The following is a 26,886-nucleotide window of genomic DNA, read 5'->3' on the forward strand; positions in this document are numbered from 1 at the left end:
ATCAGCATTTCTCTTGATGTCATTAGTTAAGCAGGCCAGTGAATAACATCTGCATGAGAGACCTCGCATGGGGCTCTGCAACAAGTGCTGTGCAAATGATATAAATCTGTTTTCTCTTCATTACTTCAAAGAGGTTTAGTTGACAACTCAATGCAGTGTCCCAGTTTGAACCAAAATATATTTATGTGCAATGTTGATGCGACTACAAAAGAAGAAAGACCTCTATTGCTGATAGAGCTTTGACTTTGTCGAGGGATTGTTTGGAAGAATGTGGTAGGGTTTTTTTCCTTTTTGGTTGGGTAATGGGTGGGTTTGTTTCTGTGGGAAGATAAGCTTTGTTTGTGAAGACGAGAGACCAGGCTGTCAGTTCAGACTTCAGTTTAGGTACCAAATTGCACTCACATAACTGCTGGTGTTTGTAAGAACAGGCTTCCACCACGTGAGTCTTTGACTTCATTTCCTTTCTGTCTGATCAAACAAGACCTGTGGTTGGGATATTTTAGCTGAAGTTGCTTAGAGTATTGCCTGTATTTTCCTTATTGTTACAAGTGTATTAGTATGCACTAAAGTGAAGAACTCTAAGTTGCAGGACGTAACTTGGAAAAGTAATTTAATTTTTGAAACTCTAGAGCTACTGTTGCAGCATAAGATGGGGCTTAATGGTGTATGAGGACCCTTGGGACTGACATACAAGCAGGCAGCCACATTAGCAGTCTCCATGAAGAAAAAGTTTCAAAATATCAAGTTGTAATAAATTTTGATCAGGGCTAACTAAGTTTGGACTGTAGTGTACAAAATTCTTGAATGCCATCGGTGTCAAAGGGGATGGATGGGTTTTCTGCAAAATCATCTCTTTTATGGGATGTGTTTGGGATAGATGCACTCAGTTTTGCCTTTGCCAGATAGTGTCAAGGCTTGTTGCTTTTAAAATATTCAAAAATATTTTGCAAAGAAATTATTTCCTGAGTTTGGCAGCTGCTTTTTTAGAATCTTGCCATTTTCTGAAGAGCATCAGGAATTTTCCCACACGTGTTGGAAAGACCAACTGGAAGTGCTGCACTTGCCCTCTGGAATGCCAGTGCTGGCATAGAGGAGCCCTGAAGCCAGGGCAGCGAGTATCATTATTGCCTAGGGAAACTTCCCATCATCAGATTTATAAGTTGACGCTTAGGTTTGTCTGTCTTCAGCATGCCTTCTACTTCAGTATACTTTATTTTTATGTCCATGAAACATCACTTTAAAATGGTTTTGTTTCCCCAAATCTGCTGACTATTTTTTTAAACAGTTTTTCACATAGTTTTATGCTGTACTTTCAGTGAATAATACAATGAAGGACCTGTTTTGTGTCATGAATGCAACTACCCATCCTTTCAAAATATGTATTTCCTGGTATACACTGGGTTATGACCTTGACTTGAAACAAATATATGCATCTAGATATGGGTATCGTGGAAGAGACTGTCGAGCCAATGTTTACCTCCTTCCTACCGGAGAAATAGTGTATTTCATAGCATCGGTAGTGGTACTATTCAACTACGATGAGAGAACTCAGCGACACTACTTGGGTCATACAGACTGCGTTAAATGGTGAGTTTGTAGCATTTATATTCGAGTGTATGTGTGTAAATAATGAAGAGGGGCAGTTGTTGTTTCAGTTCTTTTTTATCTGTGATCTTGTTAGTGGCATCATAGTAGTCATTATTTTCTTTTTCATCAGTCCCAGCAGATTACACTGTAGTGAGTACTGTGTAAGTGAATGGTGCTGGAGCAGTCTTTGCTTGCTCATGGTTTCTAGATCTAAACGTAAAACAAGAAGAGGATGCATAGATGATCTAAGAGTGCTAGATTAGAGACAGAATATTTATATAAATTATTCTAAACGGATGTCCTAGTAATTAAAAGTTGTCATCAGCTGAGTTCTAAATCAGTCGTTGACAAGCAATATGGCAAAGGTATATACTTAAAGGAGAATTAGAAAACCAAAGAGAAGACTGAGTGATAGTTTTATGGCTTTTTTTTTAACTAGATGACCCACCCACGTATTAAGACTGAATGGCCAGAAAGACATTTACAAATGAAACAGCAAAGCAAGAAAATTGAACCCAACGTCATTGGCAGCACAAAGACAGTTGCTCCCTTTACAGTGTTAGTTTGGAAAGTGCTGTAAGGCTGTATGATTTTAATAGAGCATGTAAGCTCCTTGCTTTAGACAAGTGGAGGAGAAGAGCTGCTATCTAGCCCTCCTTCTTTATTTATTTTTCTCCTGCTGTGCTCTGATAACTGTAATTGCTTGCTGTGGGAAGAATGCAGGCAGTCTTGTGTTCTTCACAGACCATCCAAAAGACTGATTTTAAATGTTTCTGGTGTCCATCACTATGACTTCCTTAACCTCCCCCTGCCAACACACACTCTGCGTTTTTCAAGGGCTTTCTTCACCCTTGTAACTTGACAGAGAAAGTAGATGAGAAGGCTACTAAAACCGAGTAGGCGGAGTTTTGAAGTTGCAACAGCTTCCCCCCCCCCCTTTTTTTTCCTTTTTCTCTTCTCCCCCCCCACCTTTTTTTCCACATCAGCTTCAAAGCAAAATATGAAAAGCAAAAGCAGATTTTGACTTAAAGGAATAGTGTAACTCATGGGAAATTTTTACTAGCACAATTAAATCAGTAGCTCATTTCAAATAGTGATAATCTCCGACACAGTCCCTCAGCTGACTTCTCAGCTGTTTTTTCTTCCCAGGTTCACGAACAGATTTTAGGTGCATAGCACAATACACTACAATATTTACAAGTATGACAACTGTATCTAGAGGGAACAACCTAAGACAATGTATGTTTGGTTACAGTGGATCCCCAATAGTTACAAACCTTAGATTTGCCGGGGCAAATGTGAAGGAGACTGTTGTGGCTCCTCTGGCCATGTGCTAGCAGCCATCACAAATATCTGATTAAATGATCTGGATCTTCCAGTACTGTATGTAGTAAAATAGTCTAATGAGAAAAACATTCAAGCTGTCTTATTAAAAATGGGATCTTAAGTGTCCTCGTAGGTTTCTGTTGAGAAAACAAATATAATAACTTTAAAAAAAAAACTCTCAATTTTGAAGACCAATGACAGCAAAAGCAAGTCATATTTCTGTCTGTCTTAGTCTTGCAGTTCATCCAGACAAAATTAAAATTGCAACAGGACAGTTAGCTGGAGTGGATAAAGATGGAAGGGTAAGTAATAGAGCTGTTGAGCAGTAGTATCTTGTTTTGAAAATCAGGAAAAATGTTGAATGTATCATCATCACCTTTTGTTTGCAGTTTGTTTTATGCCATACATTTTCTGAGATAGTTTTGTTTTGAAGGTAGTGAGAAATATCTCCAGCAAAAGATAGTAGCAACTGAGTGTTCAGATATATATTAAAAAGACAAAACTTTACGAGTTTCTGCTGTCTGCGGTATCAAAAACTCAATTTTAATTCTGAAAGCAAGTGAGAAACTTCATGTGGCCTCCCATACCAATTACATTTCTCCACATTATCTTCGAGTGTGTCTTTTCCTCAATGTAAAACAAGCCACCAGATGTGTGGGGCTGTGTCTTGCAGCTTCAAGGAAAAAGAAATTGGCTTTGGGAATTCATGAAAGTTGCAACAAGCTTTCCTACAAACTCACCTAGTTGAGGACAACTGCATTTAAATATCCTTGGCCCTGGCTGCTGAAGGAGCCTATTAGAATTGGAATGGCCAGCTTGTTTTTACTAAGTTAAAGACAACAAAACATAACAAAAATAATTTTGAGGTGTAGAAGCCTTATTCAGGTGCCCAATTTAAATTCATACTTCTTTTAAGGAATTGGTGGGGCTTTCTTGTGACTCTTTCTTAAGACTTCCACTGAACACGTGTTCAATGTCCTACTAGGGTTGAGGAGACTTTTTGGTTTCGTTTTTTTTCCCTGCTCACATCAACAATATGGAGTGTTATCTTTTTTATGGAGAATACTGTCATAAAGCCATTTCCATTCGTAGTTTATTAGTGGTTACATCACATTTATGAAGCTAAGCTGGTTTGGGATAATGTTAAAATGAAATATAGCCCTAGAGAATTTGGTTTAGATTTAGTGATTGGTGATGGAGCACTCAGTGACATTGAACTGATGCACTGTGGCCAATTTATTTTTTTATATATATATATATATGTATATAAATATATATGTACACACACATACATGTATATACAAAAATATGTGTGTATATATATATATAGTGCTTAACCACCAGTTTCAGTTAATCCTGTCATATTTATCCACTGTGTTAAAGTAGGCTAAGATTTATTTTTGTGACTCCTTGTGATACTTTATTTCCAGCTATGATAGCAATGCTGCCATGTCCTAGCCTAGACATGGTGAGCAGGAATTGCCAGCAATCTTGGCTTAAAGGTACTCATCAGTAGCATCACCATCACAAGCCATTGGCATTCAGGTCGTGATGCTGGCATTAATAGTAACGTGTGTTTAATGGACTCTGCTTTTTGCACCCGATGTCCTGGCCACGGCCAGTGATGCTGTTTGTCCCGTTGCTTTTGCGCAGCCTCTGCAGCCCCATGTTAGAGTGTGGGACTCGGTGAGCCTGGCGACGCTGCAGGTCATCGGCCTCAGGACTTTCGAGCGTGGCGTGGGCTGCTTGGACTTTTCCAAAGCGGTAAGGCAGAGCTTGCTTGTTTGGCCTCTTAAAGGCTTTGCCAAATTCTATGTAAAGGGGAGAGAAATTGCTGGCGGTTTTTAGATGCAGATTTCTTGCTGACCTGCTTTGCTTTAAAGTGTATCAATAAAGTTTGTAAAGTTTATACAACCAGCTGATGACAAGCTGGAGAGGTGGAACAGGAGAGGTGGAAAAACAGGAAATTGCACATGTAAAGTTGTGATATCAAACTAGCACACCATGTAAACAGCAGGCAAGAAATACCTTGGTTGGAAATAAAAACCTATCCACGGGGAAGTGGAGATTTTTCATTTATATATTAAAAAGAAAGCAAGATATTAAAAAAACATCAGAGCTCCTGTAGTGCCAGGCTGTGATTCCGTCATGCTAGTGAGAGGATTTATAAACAAAAATGCAGCAAAATTGTATCTGCTGTTTCCTATTAAAGAGCAGGAGAGAAAGACAGAGTGCCTAAAGTTGAGAGTCCCATGGAGAGGACCCAATCTACCCCTCCATGTCAAATCAACATGAAGCTTTTTTTTTTTTTCTTTTTTTTTTTTTCTCTTTAGGATTCTGGTACTCATCTGTGTGTAATTGATGACTCTAATGAGCATATGCTCACTGTATGGGATTGGCAAAAGAAATCAAAAGTAGCAGAAATAAAGGTAAGTAATGTGCAAAGAAATATTCTAAAGTGTAAGTGTTTTTATTCTGAAAAAGAAATGCAATAACTTGTAAGACGTGAATTTGGTTTACAGCAATATTGCATAATTATAGTTTCTAGGTTTTATAAGAGCATTATAATACAAAATAAATTTCTTCTTAACATGCATATGGAAGAATTTGGACTATGGGAGCATTTATTACATTCTACCTAGGTCTAAAGTCCATTGTAAGTTGAAATTCCCTAATAGTATCCTAATTAAAAATGAAAGTCTTGGGAATTTTAAGGAAATAAAGTGGTAATGCAGTCTATAGTTTCTATTTTTAAAAGACAGTTTCAGATTTTCTGCATTGTCTTTTTCATTTGAATAAAGTTCTAGACATGGATTCTTTGTATACATGTCTTTCTCCTCCAGTACTTTTGTTTGCTGATAAGTGTGCATGAGTGCTACACTCTGTCAGTCTAAAATCAATTGCATTAGGAACACCCAAAATAATAATTTACTGATGAAGTCTACACTTTGAGATTATCTTGCATTCTGTTACAAGATCAAGGAAGCAAGATACAGATGTAGAACTGAGTAATTCTTTTAATTAAGTTATTTTTTATAATCGGTAAGTCAAGTACTTTATAAACATATTTCTCTATTGGACTACAATTTCAAACAATAAACTCAATTTTTTTGGCCTATTTTGCTTTGATCACGTTGACCTGATGTTAATTGCATACTATTCTGTATGTCTTTAATGTAAACGTATGCCAGCATTTCCATTTCCACGTTGATACTGAATGTGAAGCTAACTGACATATGCCTGATATTTCCGATTTGCCTTTTTATTGACGTTTCATTTTGACTGTTTTCACTCTTCAGAAAGCTCCTTGGTATTTCAGAATTAACCTAAACAATATGGCAAATAAAACTTGCCCTTCGGTTATTCACATTTAGCATTTGGTCTTGCAGCCTGTTAGGCACCTTCCACGACAGCTAGGATTGGTGTGAGCTGAGAGCTTCTACCCTTCCGTTAGCAGCTTCTGCTTTCCAGGTCCACCTAAAGTGGAGGCCTCATTTCACCTGAACCTGACTAATCCTTTCTGCCCTTGCAGTTTTCAGATGGCTTGTGGACATGCCAGGTCCACTCATGTGGGGGCAAGTTTGGGTATAAGAAATAATTTAGTAAGCACAACCATCAAGAACGATGAAATCGAACAAATTTAGTTTTCTAAAATGAGCCTATAAAGGCAGAGTGTGAAGGGGCATATCTTCATTAGTCCCTCTGGTGCTAATTCAACAGTGCTTTTAAGTATATTCCTTTAGAGCAGATGCTTAAATCCCATAAATTAAATCCCCTAAAAGTAAATGCATTGATGCATTTTCGTAAATATTTTGTAGAATCATTGCCTCCAGGAGTTTGAAGCAAAAGTAGTTCTGTAGAATTTTCATTACAATTTAGATGAATTAATTTTTTTGAATGAAACATTACAATTTAGATAAACCAGTCAGTTTGGTATACTTGCAAAATGTGTTGGTAAAATCTTCATGCAATGTTCAGTTGAGTGTTCTTTCATGAGGAGGAAATAAGGTGAAAGGAGGAAAAAAAACTCTAAGTCTTTCAGAAAGAGAATGGCAGTAATTGTGGTATGTTGTTATTCTGTTTCCTCTATCACAGTTTTATTATCTGAAATAACAAACTAATCAATATGGAAAATAACCTGTTTTAAATAAAATCTTCATTCATTTTCTGTAACAGAAGTCTTAACTATTCCATATGGCAGAAGATTGAAGAAAATAAAAAGAAAAAGCCTTTTTTTTTCTTTAAAAAAAAAAAAAAAAAAACCTTGGGGTTTTTCATGTGGGTGTAAAAGCTAATGTTCCATCCAAATAAATGTTACTTCTGTTGCTCTTTCAGACTACAAATGAAGTTGTACTTGCTGTAGAATTCCACCCAACTGATGCAAATACCATAATAACATGTGGCAAATCTCATATATTTTTTTGGACGTGGAGTGGCAATTCATTAGCAAGAAAACAAGGGATATTTGGGGTAAGAATGCCTTTTATATTGGGTCAGATTTTAAGTCAATGGAGAATGGTCTGCACATCCCAACCGCAGACTTGCTCCTTTGTTACCTTAGCCTATTTGAGCAGAAAGGATAAAGAAAAAGCTTTATTTGTGCTTATATGGATGCAGGGTTGTATGGGCATGGAGATGTTATGCTAATTACAAAAAAAAGTGCAAGCATTTACTCCTTTTCTTTGCCTGTTTTGTTTCAGAAATATGAAAAACCCAAATTTGTTCAGTGTTTGGCTTTTTTGGGAAATGGTGATGTACTCACTGGAGACTCAGGTGGGATAATACTTATATGGAGCAAAACTACTGTAGAATCTACTCCAGGAAAAGGACCTAAAGGTAGGATGGATTCACAATTAATCACAGATTAGACAGGCTGTAGAAGACAAACATTTTGAAGATTGCATTAGAAAAGGAATAGGAAAATTGGCCTGGCTATGAGTGTACACTTCCTATTATAACAGGTGGAACTAAACTATTTCAAGTCTCATGAATTTATTAGTTGACTTAATAGCTATTCAGAGTTTCTCATCAGTCTATGAGTCTGTGCCCAAAGTTAATGAAAACTACTTGAGTTAAATGTTTTGCATGGAAAAAAAAAAAGTGCAGTTAATCAACTTTGCTTTCATCCTGTGATTTGAAAGAGGCTGGGGGATCAATTTAAGTGCTCTGTGAGCTGCATTTGTCTGTCAAATATTGTGTTGTGTCATGCTTAGTCTCAAAAGAATACCAATAAAAGTTGATGCTGATGTTAAGAGGACTTGTGTGTGAAGGAAAAACATAATGCAGAGCTGTGGCAATTACACAAGTAACATGGTATTGTATCTGGTTAAGCAGATGCTCAAATCCTGACTGTAAAATATACTCTAAAACCCATTTTATTTGGCATTTGAGTTAAAGTTTTCTTTGTAGAAAAGAGAAGAAAAATGATTTGTTACCCAACATATGCAAACCTGGCACAGTTGAACCCTAAGGTAACTTTTAAATTCAAGTAAAATTTATTTAACTTGGCAGCTATTTCAAACACTCTGGTTTAAATTGGTATGCCAGGAAAACAGTCATGTAAAAAGCAAATCTTTAACGGTAAGTCTGCTTTTGTAGGTAAATCTTTTTCTTGTCTTTCAAGCTAACTGCAGTGGAAAAGTAATTCAACAGATTATCTGATGTTTAATTCTGAAGTTCTTTTGTACAAAGTAACCTTTTCCCAGAATAATCTTGAAGGATTTCAAATAGAGCTTTTATTTCCATTGGCTAAATTGAATGTGGGCTCTTTTAGTTGATTTGTCATACTAAAGCAGTCACAGGACTTTATCACAAACTTATTTTGGCAGTCAGAAAATATGCTGAATGGAGGCATAGGCAGAGTTGACTCAGTTGCGTTGGCATTTACCAGGGTGGTGTATTAGGCTTTTTTTGTGATTCCTCTTTGTATGCATACAAATCTTGGAAGCCCTGGATGGTTTTATTTATTTATTAATAAACTTTGCCACAGTAGGCAGCAGTTCTGTTCTAAGGAAGACTCAGCTAGGATGCAAGAGTCTTCTATTTTTTCCATGATGCATTGATATTTAATTTTCTCGCCTTTTTTCATTCTTCCTCGTGTTTTTCCTTTGGGTAAGCTACTGTATTGGTAGATGCCAAGTGCTGGTTATAGTGAAGCAACATCCAGCCTGAGTTATTGGAATCAAGCATTCTGGAAACTTTGCTATAAATAATCTGCTTTTTTCCATTTTTATTCCCAGAAGACAAGTCTAAAGCATCTTAAGAGCTTTTTATTTCTTTTTTTTTTAAGTAAAATAATTCATTTCTAAGAGTTACACACTAAACATTTTTGATTCTTGAACACACTTCTTCTGAAGACAGTTTCCTCTTGCGGGGAAAAGTTATGAAGTATTTTGCAAGCAATTATGTTCCTGCCTTCAAAATAGGCTTAGGATAGTCACAGTCTCAAAAAAAAAAAAAAAAAAAAAAAAAAAGTGTTCTCTTTAGAAAAGCTGGGCTTTTCGCTTATCTTTTTATCCTGTAAGAAAATACTACCACCTTGTGTTTGTAATACTAATGCAATATTAACCAGGTGTCAGTCTCAATGTAATTACTTATTATACACTACTGCTTTTCTCTTGTGCCAAGATGCACTGCTACTTATAAGCTCAGCTTAAAAAAAAAAAAAAAAAAAAGGTAGGACTCAATATTCTTTTTTTTTTTTTTTATGCATGTAGGAGTATATCAGATAAGCAGGCAAATCAAAGCCCATGATGGCAGTGTGTTCACACTCTGTCAGCTGAGGAATGGGATGCTGCTAACTGGAGGTGGGAAAGACCGCAAGATCATCCTGTGGGATCATGATCTGAATCCCGAAAGGGAAATCGAGGTGAGAAAGCAGGAAAAGAGTGAAACTGCATTGGGCGGTGTTTTTAGCAAGTGAGAGCTCCCGCAGCCCTCAGAGGGACCAGTATTTAATACGACAGTATTTTTTTCTCCTCTTCCTGTGTGGATGATGGTATTTTGTTATAACAGCGTGTCAAGTGCCAGCTTATATATGGTACCTTCTGAGGTTATTCTACTTTTCTGTTTAAGCAAGTGGAAAATTTAAGTTTTCTTCTCTCCTAAAAGCCTCCTGACTTCCTCTTTGTTTATCCCTTTTCTAAAGATGTTCCTTAGTGTTGGCTGCATTTTCTTTCTTTCATTAAGAAAATGAGGACTGCGACTACAAGATTTTTCTTAATTTTCAGAATCTCTTCTTTTAAAAAGTAAATAATTCCTATATTTATAATGAGTTGCAGAGGTGTGAAGTGCATTTAATGCACTTGACACCTACAAATCCACAGAACTGTTATTTTTTTTTTTTCTACTGAGACCTATGAAAATTATATAATTGTGCTTGTTTTGGAGCGATTTTCTCTTGTATATGCCTGTACGGAATGAGGCAAGTTTCAGGTCAAATCCTGATTGAATGTATAGGGATTAGATTATTCCATTTTGCAGAGTGTGTGGCAGTTCTGGTCTTGTTGTTGTGCACTATTGTAATTATGGTCTTGAGAAATAAATGCCTATTAAGATCTATAATGTGGCTTTACTAATGTTTGTTTTTCCAGGTTCCTGATCAGTATGGAACAATCAGGGCAGTAGCAGAAGGAAAAGCAGATCAATTTTTAGTGGGTACTTCACGCAACTTTGTTCTGCGGGCAACATTTAATGATGGTTTCCTGGTAGAGGTACAGGTGAGATTATTTTTACCTCTTTGTTTTTTAAGCGTAATCCAAAAATGTGAATTGCAAAGGCTTCCCTGTTGGGTGTTTGCTTTATTCGTTGTTAAATTACATGTTTTTTCTTTTTCAGGGGCATACAGATGAACTCTGGGGACTGGCATCCCATCCTTTCAAAGATTTATTTTTAACATGTGCTAAAGATAGACAAGTTTGTTTGTGGAATTCTGTGGACCACACACTGGAATGGACCAGGCTGCTAGATGTATGTGAACTCTTTAATGTTAAATGCAACACCGGAATATAGGAGAAGATGTCATTTTTGTGAAACATTCTTATTGTGCTTGACTGCAAGGAAAAGCAAAACATTCCATAACTGTGACATTAAAAACGACTATTTGGAAGTTTATCAAAACTTAACAGGATACCTCAGTCATTATGTAAATGGTAGCCTGATGACAATGATTCCATTTAGCCATATAAATCAGAATATAGTTTAAAATCTGTCTCGTTGTTGTTACAATTTAGCTTTTTTACAACCATTCAAACCATCTGAAGGGGTTGTTTTATCAGTGCAGGTGTGTTAGTCTTGGCTTTAGACATCTTTCCTTACTCTAAATTTTTATATCATATCTTAGCTAGTAACCTACAAATACACCTTTTCTTTACAGAAGAAGAAAAAAAAATGTGTTACCTGCAAGAATGTCATTTAATAATACACTCAAAAATTGCTTTGAGGACTATAAGCATGCTGCTAAGCAGCTAATTTCACTCTTTTTATTTTTATGCTAACTTGCATGGGATTTTTAGTCAATTTTTTAAATATAAAGAGATGTTTATTCCTGTAGATAAGCTGGACAGTAAGTTAGTAAGTTACCTGCTTCTATCTCTGTTTAGGAACCTGGGCACTGCGCTGACTTTCACCCAAGTGGGACAGTGGTAGCAATCGGAACACACTCTGGAAGGTAAATACATTTTGATTAAGCTGTGATGATGGAAAATTTAAGGGATATGATATAATATTCGGGTTTTTATTTATTTGGCTTCATCTGCCATTTGTTTTTTATTCTTTTGTATAAATCATGAACATGAATCATTGTTTCATTAATCATGAACACACACATTTTGCTTTTTTTTTTTTTTTCCTGTTGTTCATGAGCACTCTCTGCTGAGGTTACCAAGAGTCATATGTCATAATTGAATGTGCTACATCTTAGTTTAGGAATGGAGTCCATCACCGGTCTTCCCTCCTCCACCTCAAACACACGTTCAATCTGCTTAATATAGCTGGAAAGGCAGCTGAACAGAGCTAGTGTTTTGACTTTGTATAGACAGAGTCTAACTTTGTGGCACTTTGCTGTAATGCACAATGAAGAGCTGCAAATGTTGGGATGTCCAGACTCATCCTAATACCCTTGCTTATTTTAAAGCTGTCTGAACACAAGCCAAACCATGGGATGCAGGCATCTTTTAATGGTGGAAAAAAAGGTCTCAATTCATATTTAAGCTCTCTTTGGCTTGGTATCGTCTCCCAAGAAATGTATCTTATGCAAGGAATTTTTAGCAAATAACAATTAAAAAAAAAAAGTCTACTAATAACATTAGAAAGGCCAGAGTAGCCATTTTTAAATCTACTGCCCCTCTCATTCTGTCTCAGTCCTACTTTGTGATTGGCAAGTCAAAACTAAAGTAATACATAGTTAATACATAGATTTCTTTTTGTGTAGTTTGTCCCCTGGATTCTTTTTTAATTTTTTTTTTTTTAACATTTTTAAACATTCATTTAGGTGTTAAAACTTAGTTTTTTTTTCAGGAATGCTAAACAATGGGTTGTATATGCTCAGCAGTTTTTAAAAAACAAAGTTAAATGCTTTTCAAGGATTTTCTTTCCTTCAAAATGAAGATCAAGTCTGCAATAAATTTGTTACATGTAAGATCAGGCCAGAAAACCTAGTGCAGCCTCCTAAATAAAATCTGACTGGGCTCTTTTATAGCCGTACTCCCACCTTATGCCTTTTTCTTTTTGTTGTGTCTTTCTAATGACAATGTTAAATTGAACCAGTGTTTCTACCTCTGCTAGACACAGCAGAAGATATTAGCCTTGTAATACTTGGTAGTATATATAGATATATTTTTCCTCACAGTTTTTCATTACATTTTTAATTCAGTGCATTTAAGTTTAAACTCAGATTTCTAAATTACTTGAGAGCAGTCCTTTTATATGATATTGGATATGTTTATAATCGCGGCCGTACTATTTTCTTCCTGTGATCTTTTTGGACTGAAGCTGTTGTTTCCACTATTATATTTTATTGCCTTCTGTTATTGCGTGAATCAGTGATAGGTTTGGTATACACAGATGAAACTGAATTGAAATGAGGTCTGGTAAGTGTACAAGTGGATGAGAAATAAATGGAATTGTGAAACAAGATAAACAGAACGGTTTTAGATTTACTGACTAACCGGCGATATCATGTGGTCCTTTCCATGCCAGATAAACCAGTTGCAGGGAGTTATTTCCTGGAGGAATGAGATTTGCCCGGTATATCTGGCTTACTGTAAGAAAGGAAAAAAAATCTCTGAAGCCTTAACTGTATAATAACTGACTTGATTCATACCCCAGGGCCCATAAAGCAAACACTAAATGGCTCTAATCTGCTTAGAATTCAATACACCAAAACCTTGTAGGTGTAATATTTATTACAGCTCTAGTGCCACGTTGCTTCCAGCATAGAGACCAGTTAGACGGGGAGAGGGAACGGGGCACGGACGAGGCTGGGCTTGAGGGTTAAAATTCTGACGTCTGAAGAAGACTCTGAAGTCTGAATTTTCCATCTCTCTTCACATGCTCTGGTGTTCCACTGTACTGTGTTTTTATCGGCGCTGACATGTGATGTTTCTGGAGTGTATTTTACGTACCGCTTCCCAGGGTGTGTATTTCAGTATCACTTGTCTTTTGGGACTTTCTCCAAATGTTCTACTGCCTGTTTTCTTACCGTTTTTCTTTAAGTACCTGCTGTGTGTCTGTTCATCAGTTGGCTACGCCTGGACAGGAGAGAGCTAATATTTTTTGGATCCTGATGTTTGCTGGATATGCACAGCTGAAAAAATAGGGAGGCCTAGCATTCAGAAATCCCACCGGAAAATTGGGTGTTTCAAGGTACTGCCCAGCCTATTGTGCCATGCTGCCAGTGGGGATATTTGCAGGGAAGTAGATCTTCCTGTGACTAATCATGGAGAGTATTTTGAGTGCTGCTGATATAAGTACTCAAAAGCATTGCAGAAGAAAAAGGCTGCTAAGCTTCTTGCAAAAGTCACTGGCACTAATAAGGAAGCGGGAGGCTGGCAGGCACGACCAGCTCAGCCAAAGCCCCGGGGAGGGCAGGTGGTCAGTAGAGTTGTTCAGGTTTACACCAGTTCAGCATCTTTTACGGTGAAAAGGGGAAGAAACCTAAACAACCTGCACTCGAATTAGCCCCTTGCAGGTCCCATATTCAGTATTACATGCTGTAGCAGTTGCAAACATTAGTGCGAGAATATGTTCCTGCTTTGGAATACTCTGTTTCTCCAGTGCTTTCATCATTGAGAGGAAAAAAAAAAAAAAAAAAAGGTATTCACAGATGTAAGTTATCACTAATTCATGACTATGTCATGAGTCATAGTTTGGTTTCCAGCTACTTACAGATTTTTTTTTTTTTAACTCTAAGTAACTAATTTATGTTCCAGGTAGAAAGGTTATTTAAAATTAAAATGTGGAAAATACAAAGGGAGTGGGAAATTAAAATCACAAAATTTCTGAATTGCTTGTTTTTACTCACAAATGTGTTATCTTCAGTAACAGCTAGAAGAAAATCAGGAAAAGCCAAAGCTTTTTCACAAGCAGGACATCACTGGTGTGGTTATTTCATCTGGTCTGCAAGTCCGGGGGTCTAAGAGTTCGCTTGGCAGCCAAGCTTTGCGTTTCATGGCCCAGAAGAACTTCTGCAGGGTCAGCAGCCGTTTGCTTGCTGCATACACACGTTTTGGGAGCAAAACACTCACAAGAATGGCAGTTGTATGGTGGGACCCAGCCGTTTGTAATAACAGCCTGCTGCTGCATTGCTGCATCCACCAGACTAGAAACACCCTTCATGGAGCCTGGCTTTCCTGCTGGCAATCCCAGTGTGTCCCAGCCCTGGGAGACCTTAGGCAGTTGAGGAGAGTGTGTTGGGTTGCAACTTGAAGAAGCATCAAGGAGCAGTTGAACTAGACGTACCCAGCACTGCCTTGCTAAAGTAATATCAAAATTGTTGTCCTGCACTGGCGACCTTTGCAGTTGGCGAAGTTTGCCTGTAGGATTTTATCTCTTCTCTTGGGTTTAAAAAAAAAAAAAAATCTGGAGAAGAGGGACAAATGTCACAAAATACTACCTCTCACACCAAGTACTCCAGTGTGTCCTCCAAGAGCAGCAGGAGTTTTGTGCTGTGCTTAATGCTGTGCAGTATCAGCTCAGGGCTTTCAGCCCTGGGATTGGTTTGCATGTTTCTTCTGTTTGCATTTTAGGCTTGTGGGGTTTCTTTATGTCTTAAATAAGAAAGGTTGAGTGGGGCATTGCCCACTACTTCAGGGCAGTGGCAGAACAGCAAAGGGCACTCGGGAAACCAGCTCGTAGCATCAGCAGACGTTCTGAAATTCTGGGCCAATGCGAAGATAAAAATGTCCCTGTCCTCGCTGCCCCACCGCATTTTTTTTGTGTATTTCCAAAGTGTCGTGGTCCGTCGAGGAGCCCTGTTGGCTCTGATGGCTCTGAAAAGCACACACAGAAAAAAAGACCAGTGCAGAAGTGCGCTGACTTCCAGAACAGCTTCTCGTGTTTTGTAAAAGTAAATGACTCTATCTTGATGATGACTGTGTTCTTTCTTCACGTATCCATTGTCACTCCATCGGGAGGGACTTCTGGAGCAGTTTTGTTGTTGTGATGCAGTAGTTTTTCTGTCAGTGACAGCAAAGTGGTGTAACTGCCCTCTTGTCCCTTCTGCCTCTCCCCACCCTGATTTTGTAAGTGCCTGCACCACTACCTGCCTTATCAGACAGATATAAAAGTAATATTTTATTGAAACTTTTGACAGAAGCAGGCAGGCAGGGTTTGGATAACTAAATAGCAGAATAGCAATTTGTATTTTCTTATGCATTACAGTAGTCTATAAGGTTTCAGTGTCCAGATTGGAAGTAAGCAAAGGTCCACCTCTTACATTGTGGTGCAGTGATACTGAGCATGGTTTTTTTTGCTGTCCAGTGAAAACATATTAGCTGTTTTCCACTGTTTCCATCTGTCTTGCACAGAGATTATTCACCAGTCATGTTAGCCTAGATACTTTTTTTTTTTCTCCTGTGTGTTTATATTGTTTAATTTATTTCTTTCATGTGGTTCTCTAACCACAAATTGGTTTTCAGCCATTGGGACCAGTCCATTTTCCAGATATCCAGGCTTTCAGACATGGGATCAGTGAGAGCAAGGTTCTCTGTTCCATCTTGAGAGCTCAGCTATGTGTGCTCTTGCTCCTTATAAGTTATATAAGTTTGTTTTGGAATAGATGGCCTTAGTTTTAACAATATGCTTCTTCCATTAAGTTGAATATTAGATATCTGTGTGCTACACAGTGGGTGGAAATGGTTTACTCATTTCCACAGTATGTGAATTCATCACTTGCCATTAGATACAAGCTCCTAGCCTTAGAATCTGAACATAGTTTTGAAATCAGAGCTTGAAACAGGAGAAATTTAATTCTGAGGACAGCTTTAATAGGTTTAGTCATGTTAACATCTTGTATTTTCATGATATACTTGTGTATATTAGTGCTCTCTATGGGCTCACAATTCAGGAAGGCTTTTGGAGGACTGGACGTAGACCTTAGAAGGTCGGGCTCTGGGTGCCTTCATCCTTCAACACCTCTTGAGATTTCTCGAGTAGATTTGAGATCCTGCATGCTTGATCCTGGGTTAGAAACTAATTTAGTTTCCTTGATCTGTGTCTACTTTAAAATCAAGAGTCTAACATTTGTAAACTAAGCAATGAACCTTTTCCTCCCTTCATAGGAGAGTTGTGCTTATTGCTATGTGTCTGTTGGATTTGCAAATGTGAATTGCTGCTATATTAATTTGTGCTGGAGCTGCCCAAATTACTATTAAAAGATAGCATGTCTTTTAGGTGGTGTTTTGTCTTCTAGGTTTTGTCATTTCAGATTGCTTCTGCAGGTTTAAAATAAAAACTCTCAATTGGATTTCTTATTCCTAATATTTCTTAACTATTCCAAACTAGAAAAACAAAATTTTCTTTTACTCTGTAAAAGAAAATTCATATCCTGCCAGAGCAGTTTTGTGTAACTACACTAGAGTTATTTATTCTGAATTCATAACTAATATTGTGGCATAGAAATTACTCTTAAATGAATAATAAAAAATTGCTGTATGCAATTAATTACCTTAGTTATATAAATGATCCAAGAAGGAAATAGAAGAAAAAGCTAGGTGACAGGTAGACTTTAGTAAATGGTTGTTCCATCTTAACTGTGAGAAAATCGTTCACAGAAATGGAAAAGACTAACAAAAAAAGTCAAATAAGACTTGACTTCGTGTTTTAAAATGAGCACGGAAATGCTTTCCACTTCTTCCTGCTCCCACTGTTTTTTCAACTTTGCTTCATACAAATGGCAAGATTAGTTCTGAGAAATAGCTTTGATTTATAAATAGGATAGAAACTGTAGATTCAAAATTCAGCTGTAGCGTTAAGGCTTCAGACTGCTAAGTTGCAGTTATATTAGCTATCCAGTGGTGTGTTTATCATCCAGTGGGCATTTTGTTGATTATTACAGTGGTAAAGAATTAAAAATAAATAAATCTGTGTATAGGATTTCTAACTATTCTTCTGTGAGATTTATATCACTTTGTGAACCAAAAAGGCAGTGTGTTAAAGACGGATGTTCACCCTTGAAAAGCTAGCATGAGAATAAGAAGAAAGGCAATAATCTTGCTCTTTTTCTTGCTGTTTTTGTCTGGTGGAAATGGTACTCACTGGAATTCTCCTCTTTCTAGGTGGTTTGTTTTGGATGCAGAAACAAGGGATCTGGTTTCAATACACACTGATGGCAATGAACAGCTCTCAGTGATGCGCTACTCAGTAGGTAGGCAGACTTCTTGTACCTTCAGAATGATTGAATGTCTTAATTTCTGATAAATTATTTTCTGTTAAGTTGGATTTACCCATGCCATATTACTGTCAGTCACCCATAAAGGCAGAACTTTAACAAAATGGTGTAAAATGATTAATATCTACTAGAATATTTTGTTACAGGTGTGTGTACGCTAAATTTTAGTTTTGTGACTGCAAAAGTTAGTCGCCTATCTCAGCCTTTCACTTATGTTGATCTGTGTTGTTATAACAAATCTTAACTCTACTCCTAGAAAAGTAATAATTTGCAACTAATTACCTGGAAACTTAACAGAGAAGGGGGAGCTATTAATTTTTACACAGAGAGGCTCTAAATAGCTTTCAATAATATATATATAATATATATACACATATACACACATGTGTATTTAATTTTCAAACCTTATTACTATAAAACCGTAAAATTAAGTTCAGTTCCGTCTGATATGTGGAGTTGTTCACTCTAAAATATTTGCTCTGGGATTATATGGATTGCAAGCCAGTACTGAGTCTCCTCATCAGACATGACAAATCATCAAAGGCTGAGTCTTCACTGTTAAAACTCAGTGGAAGAAGAATTTCATAGATCTGTTTCTTGTTTGCTTTTGGAAGAAACGTCACGTCAATGGGCATTACTCTGGTGCAGCTACATGTGCCGAGCGTAGTGATTTATTTCAATGTTCATTAACGCTACAGAGGCACTTGGTCATGGTTCAAGGCAACTCTGGACCAGGAACTTTTCAGAGAGAGCAAAGGTTAGAAAACTGCCATTAATATTTAAATGCTCCACTTACTGTTGTTTAGATCTCATTTAACATTGGTTATATACAATCCTTTAAAAAAAAATCTACAAAACCTAATGGGATAGTAAATACTGTTCTTCATTCTTTTATATTTTGGAAAACTCCAATCTTGCCTGCCTGCTGTCAAATACTTTCAGAAATCCAGTGCAGTCAGAAGATTTATAGTCTACTACCCTGTCCGTTGAGAGCTTGCTTAAAAAGAGTAGAGGTGAAAGAACTTGTCCCACAAAGTAATAAGATAAAAACTGGAAAAAAGCATATTGTAGTCAGCAGGGTATACTTAAGAACAGTTCATGAGCAATTGCTTAATTGGACTATTGCCTTAGTTATAAATCTGAAATCATTAAATATTAGAAAACAAATACTCCGTTAATTTCTATCAAATATCTCGATCTTGTATTATAGATGGCACCTTACTTGCCGTTGGATCCCATGACAACTTGATTTACCTCTACGTAGTAACAGAAAATGGAAGAAAATATAGCAGATATGGAAAATGCAGTGTAAGTTTTGTAACAATTTTTAGTTTGGTTAGACTTTTTGTGATTTCCCATCCCCTCACACACTTCCAGGATTTGGTAGATTTTGAACTTTAGTGTGATTGCTTTCAAAACTGCTTGTTGGTAGGTGAACCCTTTTGTGTGAACCCTAATACGACTGAATTCTCAAACTTTTATTACTAACTTCTTATTTCAAAGAAAGATGCAAAAACCCTTGTGGTGTATCTACATGTTGAAAATCTTTCTGGGTAAATATTACAGTTGTTTGGGCGTAACTTTCTCTCTATTGATAAGTTTTTGGACCAGCATAATGCTGATGGTGGGATTTCATTAGGAGATTTCATTAGGAGATAAAATTTTGGAGGTTATAAATATGTACTATTTTAAGTTGCAATTGCTATTAAAAATTTGGAAATTGGGGACATGTTATCTTTTAGAAATAAATTTCTAGCCCAGTGTAAATAAATGCAAATGTAGCACAAGTAGTAGAGTTTATATTGGTGCTTACATTTGTATGAGGTTTTCCCAGTGTTAAAAATATCAGTTTCAAGAAATGACCGGCTTTTTCTGTTTTGTTCAATGTTGTCTTACACCCTGGCCTAAAGTGCAGCTGTCTTTCTTGGTTTCACATAAAAAGCATATGAGCCTCAATGGGATTTGCAAAGTGATACTATAAAAATAGATTCATATTTCAAATATCATTTTTTTAAGGATGCATTCCCAACTTGAAATGCTCTTAATGTATTTGTAGCCAATTGCATTTCTCTAATGTTGAAAATATGAGCCACTATGAAACACTGCTTTGTTAGTTTGAAAATCCTGGGAAAGCCCATATGCCCAAATCTTGTCCCGAGATGAGGTTGTCTACTAGAGTTTCTGCTGTGACGGGCCCGGCCTGAGGCCCTTGGAGCTGCTGCGTTGGCTCTGGCTCTCCTTCCTCCTCCACCTCCTTCCTCAGCCTTGGCCTGGTGGAGCAGCGGGCAGGAGGTGGATGGTGGTTTTGGTGGCACTGGCAGTGACAGCCCACTGACCACTAGGCAAACACAGGGTGAGAGATAGGGAGCCCAGTCCAAGAGCCAAGACATATTTAACATTCGACCTACCCTACTTTGAGGTCTGAGAGGGCTCTTTCCACATGCATGCGATCATTTATTTCCGCATAGCATATTGATTCTGTTCAGGAGAAAATATGCTTTAATTTGAGTCAGCACCGAGTGATGTGTCAACCGTGCTGCTTTTTGCTTGTCGCTGTTACCTGGAGGGAGCCACAAAAAGCAGAACAGATTCTGAGCAGTATTCAGAAATGCTTTTTGATGATGTTACTACCTTATTCACACAACAAATATGTAATAATAAATGATCTCATAACTCCAAAACTACCAGTAGCTAGGAAAATTGATCAATAACCAGTTTTCAGTGTACTGAGTATGGAGAATCTGCACTGAAACAAAAGGTAACAGTCCTGCGTAATGTGTTTCTATCTTCCCTTATCATTTTCTCTTTAAACATCCACAGAGATTTTTAAAGTATTTAGCTTCTTTTTAGGGATCTGTCTGTTTCCCTGCATCTTGGGAATTTGGGAGAGAAAAGGGTTCATAAAGGGATGATAGAAATCAGTATAGTTACACTTGGGCAGAAGGGTTAAGGCTTCAAAACAGATTTTTTTTTTTTTTCCTTCATAATGTGAATGATTGCACGAGGAAGCCAAAATTAGCCACCTGGTTTCTCTCCGAGCTGAGCTCCTCTGACCCTTTCAGCTCGTGCAGAATGCAGCAGTGTTATTAATTCGCCAGGCTGAGGAGCGAGGCTGGCGATCGAGTTTCAGGCGGCCGCTACCCTTCCGTGCTTTCTGCCAACACGCTTGGGGGCCGATAGCAGCTTGATGCTAAGCAGGGAGACACCTTGGTATGTTTGAGAGCTTGAGCTCTTGCCTGGTCAGGTGCCTGTGCTCTGGCACCACGTCCTGTTGGCGTTCTTCAGTCCTTCAGTAGCCCAGTGAGAGTGACCTCCAAGGAGTATGACTCAGTCCTTCTGGTAGTCAACTTCTGGTTAGTTCCTCCAACTTGAAAACATTGCTTCAATCCTTTTAGAAGTATTTTATTTACTAGACCAACTTCAGCTTGGCTATGAGGTGATCGCTACTACTGTGTGTAAATAGTCATGGTGGGGTTTTCTGCCACGTGAAATAGGCTGACTCCTAAGCCTGTTTCATGTTGGTTGTGATCAGGAAGAATTTCCGATGAGCTGGAGCAACCGTTGTGACTCGTGCAGCTGTTTGGAGGGCTTCAGATATGCAGACAGCAATCTGAAGGGCATGGGCTAGGTTATGAACTTCCAATGTGTCAGCAACTCTGGGATAAGTGGCCCTGGCTCCATTTGCTTTGCATCACTGAGAAGGAAAGATCTGTGCATCTGCTGAGCTGGCTGTAGGACAACCTGAAATCATCAGTGTGCCCATTCCATAAGCCGTGGACATTTCAACCCTTGTATCACTTAAGTCTGCGAAACGTTACCAATGAAGGAAATGATTTTAGATAGTCAGGGAGTTGCAATAACCAACGATAACACAGGTAATTATGCTCTTCGTATATGAAGGTACACAAAAGGCAGGAATAAAAAGTTGCTTTATCTCTGAGAGCTACCGAAGAGAGATTTTAATGGAAAACAAGGCTGTGCTATTTAAAATATTGTGTTCTGTTCCGATTCATCATTTAGTGATCACTTGCTTGAAGGGATTTTCCAGCATGGAGCCCCCTGGCCAATTGCTTTGTTCACTCCCCCACCACCCCTAGGAATTTTAACAGCTGCCAAATGTCTGGCAGGATTTAGTAAATGACTGACCAATTCTTTTCCATGTTGGAGTTAGCTTGCAATTTTTAAGGGTTGGAAAATAAGGAAAAAAAATCCGAGCCAATCATACATTTATTTTTTCAAAATAACCAAGTTTGCATGTTAATATCATATATCTTACCCTTGACTACGAAGTAGATATGTCAATACGCAGCTCCTCTGCCAGAGACTAATTTATAGGGAAAATAAATCTTAAATGTTATTTTTTCCCCCCCTAAATGTTTCTGAACTCCCTTGCAGAAGGCCTGGTGGCAGGGGGAGCAGCGATGACTGTATTTCTACATATAATTCTGGAGGCAGTCGGCCTCTCTGCGGTCAGTCGTGCAGAAGTCAGTGACGGGTAGCGTGGCTGCTGGGAGCCACTTTGCAGGGTGCCCCTGCCCGAGGGGATCGGTGCTCCGGCACAGTCCTGAGTGATGCAGGCAGGGCCGAGGGATCCAGCCTGGCTCCAGAGATCCTGCCTTTGTAACCTGTGCTGGGAGGGGAAAGAAGAGGAGTTGGCAGCTGTCAGTCATGAGGAAGGCAACAAAAGATGCCCAGCAGAAGGATTAGGAAGCAAAAAATAGATGTCTTATGAGGGAAGGAGGAGCAGTAAGAAGAAATGGGAGGGTGCAGGAGAGCAAAAAGAGTGAAATGGAAGTCATGTTTACTCGTTTCCTATTCCCCCTTCTGTGGATAGTTAGCTTACTTGTTTTACGAAATTACAGCTTCCCTGGAGGCTTTCATATCATTCTTTTTTAGTAGTACTATGCTTAGCAAGCAAACAAAATGCATGGGAAAAACACTCTAAATAGATGCATTTAGCTTCTCCCCTAAATGTATGAGAAAGGCAGCTGCTTAGTGTGATGGTGATAAACACACAAGCAGACCAAAGTGAGTTTATTAATGCAGTGATGACCCTGCACATAGAGGGAACCCCCTATAGCTGGTGTGAACCTGTGTGGTGCAAGGCGCATAGCAGAGACATTTGGAAAGCTTGACAGGGTATCCTGGAGCACAGGGAAGTGCTGCAGACCTGATGGGCTGCAGGGACAGGCTTTTGGGGATGTTTTGTCACATCTAGGGGCGCAACTGTTGTTTCTATTGTCATTAAAACATGCTTTTCACATTGGTGCTGTTGCTTGCTTCTGTAGGGACATTCCAGCTATATTACACACCTTGACTGGTCCCCGGACAACAAGTATATAATGTCAAACTCAGGAGACTATGAAATATTACACTGTAAGTATCAACGTATACTGGAAACAGAAATTTATACTGGCTATGACAACATGTAGAGGATTGGGTCTGATGAGGACTGCACAAAGTGCTTACTGACAAAGGGACTAATTTGAACTTCTGTAACCCGATATCTTGATGTTACTCAGAGCTGTGTATTACCTAATGGCAATGCCAGATATAGCTTACTTCTCCACAAGGTCATAAATCAGGTTAACAGCTTAGAATTTACAGAGCAAGCGGCAGTAGGTTTTCATGTTAGCCTGCAAGTTTTATGGTTAGAAAATAATATATATAGTTGCCTAATTAGTGCCAACAAAAGCAGTTATTTGGGAGGGGAATAAAACTGGTGAGCCACTGGGTTTTTTTTTTTTCTTTTTTTTTTTTTTTTTAAATTGCTGTTTGTGCTGTTTGTTTGAACTTTATCTTAACTGCTGGTGATGAAAACTGAGCAAAGAATACTACTACTTGCATGAATTAACGGTGATACTATTTTCATGTTTGTCTCTTAATATGTTCAGATATGAATTAAAGTGGAATACATACCACTTTTATCACAAGTTCAGTTTTCATTATGTGAAATACATTTCAGTGTATTTTTAAACTGTTTTTTTGTTCTTGTCTTCCTGTGGTTTTAACTGGAGCACAAGATTTGTAGGCTCTGGTTCCACCCAGCAAGAAGAGCCACTGCAAAGCAGTACTGTAATATATCTGGCACCTTAACATCTCCTTTCTGCTTGATTGCAACTTGCATTGCAAATCTGAATATTTCAGTGTTTGAACCTGCCAAAAGAAAATGTTGGTGGTAATAGTTGCCTACGTAGGGAAGCGAAGAGCTGTGATCCATTAGCACTTGACTGGTATATGGAAGGGTGGACATTCTTTTAGTAAACAATCACTCATGTCGTAGTTGGAGGTGGAAAGCAATTTAAGGCTTCTATGGCAATAGTTTCTCACTGTTTTTAAAAGCAGAGCTGCCTGAATAACTGATTGAATTTTGGCACTTTGATGGAGGTAGAAAGGACAATTTCTGCTACTACAGAACCTGCTAAAACATTTTATAGATCAGATATCAGGGGACACAAACTGCAGGGCAATGTTTTTGAGGTACGTCGACAGAGAGTACCTCAGTACACTGGAAGGGAAAAGAGATGCAACTATGGCTCTTAGAAACCAAGTAAAGGTTGAAATAGTTGGAATTTGATAAAGGACCTACAGTATAATGTAGTTTTGGTCTATCTTTGCCTCTATAGTGTGATTCTAGGCTTTTAAGATGCATTTATTACTGTCTCCATTAGTCATAGCATATATAAAAGTCATATATTTAAATCCACAGTTGTATGCCATAACTCCTCCTTCACTTTTTTTAAAGGGGACATTCCAAGTGGCTGTAAGCAAGTCAGGAATCGTTCTGACTGTAAGGATATAGATTGGACGACATACACTTGTGTGCTAGGCTTTCAAGTGTTTGGTAAGCATCATTTAACTTGCTTTTAACCTATTTTGCTTCATGCTTTTGTTATTTATTTTGCTGAAGTTTGTCATTAGAAATATGCTGCTGTTAATTAGGGATAATGATGCTGAGATGTCCAACCAAGAGGCTGACCAGAGTACTTGTCTATGATATGGAGCACTGAGTATGAGTATACTTCATAGAAGATGTGTACTTGACTTCCATTTAATCTTGAAGGTTGGGATTTGATTCCTCTGCTGTCATTTTAGGCTTTCAGTTCTGGGGCTGTTGATTCTGTTTTGGACATAAACGCTGATATTTTGAATTCCTTGCATAGTATACACACATTCGTCTTGTTTCTTGGTTTCGGGATGGGGTAAATCTAGCAATCAGTGAAGATATGAGTACTAGATATGGTTCATGACTTAAAAGCATGGCAGCACCTTGAGACCTGCAGTCAGCATTGAGTAATGTATGGTGCTTCCAAAGAGTAAAATACTTTAAAGATTAAACAAATTCTTTGCCTATTGGTTTATTTAAAAAAGAAAAGTAATGTAGGAGAAAATTACAAACCTGACAGATGTGACTTCAATACTGCTTAGTTCACGTCTGCATCCTAATAATTCAAACTATTTTTGCTTATTAGAGCAGCTCTATTGGCCTTAAGTTAGGAGTTCCTCTGTAATGAAAAGTATTGTTCAGTCTATCCATGTTGCATGCTAAATGCTTTGCTTTGACTGCTGGCATCGGCTGCCTTCCTTAGTTCTTCACATCGTAGGAAACAGCAAAAGCAAGTAGAAGTAAACCATTAAGCTCTTCAGAGGTGAGGGTTAGATCTACCTTCATTTTCACAGCTACTAGGAGTTCAGCTTTGAATATCAATTTGTATGCAGGTTGGAAGAAAATCAGATAAATCAAGTACTTTATGTAGCCTCTCTCAATTGTCATTTATATTCTTGGAATATCAAGTCCTTAGGACTTAGGAAAAACAGATGGGGACAAGGAGGATGATGACTCGTTGGTTTACTCTATAAATGTTTTTGAGTTATTTGGAGTTTGAGACAGATAGGAGAAATGAATTGAAACATACTGTTCATGGAGTTGAATACAGTTTGTTGTTTCTTTGAGAATACTTGTTCCTGAATTAAATATGGTTTGATATATGCTTTTATATTCAATCTGTCTTAGTGAAAATAAGAGGAACCATTTCCTTCTAATATCATGTGCATGTAAGGCTAGACCCATTAAGGATATCAGTCTGCAGTATTCATTTCCTAACTTTTATTTGTTGCTGCAGAGATAAGACTGAAATAAAGACGACAGTAGCATAAATGGCTTTTTCAAATGCCATATTAGAAGATTCAACAAAAAGGAGAGAAAGTGAAAAAGCAAGAGCCTAATATAAGATCTTTGCATATATGCTTTTTAAAGCAAATGTACTAAATGTTCCTTCTGAAAAAGCATAGGATCTTCAGCCATTTAATGTTTTATGCCAAGTTGAAATATAACTAAAATTTGAAGATGTTAGAAGGTGTCTTCCTCATAGGTACTGAAATTATACCATTGCATTTGGTATTAAAACTGGTTGAATAGGGGGAACAGCTTTGTGTATCCCTGTGCTTTCTCAGAAATGTCCTTTATGCACAATCGGAAGAGATTAGGTGTGGGAATGCAGAAATATGTCTCTGAGCTTAGTTGATAGCTTACAGGATGTTGACTGGGACAATCTCATTGGCTTTGATGAACAGCTAGACCATTGTTATCTGGCTTTAACAAACATTGATTTGAAACTGCTGGTGACTTGGGCCAGACTGATACTAGTTGATTAGAGATGAGCAATTCCAATAATCACTGTTCTGAGGCTTTCCAGCTTGTTTTATTTCTTGTTTTAAACTACTCTTCAGTGGATATGTCTGCTGATTCTGTCTAAATTCCCTTCCAAATTAATATGTGCTTTAACCACTATGGATTTAATTTAATTAGTCTCAACCACTCAAAAAATCTTCAAAGTGCCTGAGGGCTTTTTAGTAAAGTAGATATGTCAGATAATATGATTTTATTTTGAGGCAGAAGAGAATATATTTAATGTAGCAAGTATAAAAGTAAACTTTCTAGCCAAGAGCTGTTAAACTTTAATTTTATATTGTCTACTAGTCTGACACTCCTGAGAGAATCTTAAAATTATGACTTGGTCTCTAGCAAAGTATTCTCCCGTTAAATCAGATAGAGAACTGAGTCTAAGCAGCAGTTAGCTGGGAAC

The 26,886-nt window shown here is 37.8% G+C and overlaps 1 protein-coding gene across 3 annotated transcripts in view; it reads left to right on the forward strand.

The window, feature by feature from the left end:
- Nucleotides 1–26,886, forward strand: part of EML4 (echinoderm microtubule associated protein like 4) — a 134,484-nt gene that overhangs the window by 102,970 nt on the left and 4,628 nt on the right. For all 3 annotated transcript variants that reach the window (XM_026046300.1, XM_026046301.1, XM_026046299.1), the window contains 14 exons: nt 1,438–1,587; nt 3,146–3,215; nt 4,567–4,677; nt 5,247–5,342; nt 7,249–7,383; nt 7,614–7,749; nt 9,630–9,781; nt 10,506–10,631; nt 10,750–10,881; nt 11,514–11,581; nt 17,688–17,776; nt 19,011–19,108; nt 23,089–23,176; nt 24,546–24,644. In XM_026046300.1, the coding sequence (XP_025902085.1) occupies nt 1,438–1,587; nt 3,146–3,215; nt 4,567–4,677; nt 5,247–5,342; nt 7,249–7,383; nt 7,614–7,749; nt 9,630–9,781; nt 10,506–10,631; nt 10,750–10,881; nt 11,514–11,581; nt 17,688–17,776; nt 19,011–19,108; nt 23,089–23,176; nt 24,546–24,644 (1,550 nt within the window). The remainder of the gene's footprint in view (nt 1–1,437; nt 1,588–3,145; nt 3,216–4,566; nt 4,678–5,246; nt 5,343–7,248; nt 7,384–7,613; nt 7,750–9,629; nt 9,782–10,505; nt 10,632–10,749; nt 10,882–11,513; nt 11,582–17,687; nt 17,777–19,010; nt 19,109–23,088; nt 23,177–24,545; nt 24,645–26,886) is intronic.

This window comes from Nothoprocta perdicaria, unplaced genomic scaffold (assembly GCF_003342845.1).
Source record: "Nothoprocta perdicaria isolate Ctin4 unplaced genomic scaffold, notPer1 scaffold_43, whole genome shotgun sequence".
In the NCBI taxonomy this organism is placed as follows: domain Eukaryota; kingdom Metazoa; phylum Chordata; class Aves; order Tinamiformes; family Tinamidae; genus Nothoprocta; species Nothoprocta perdicaria.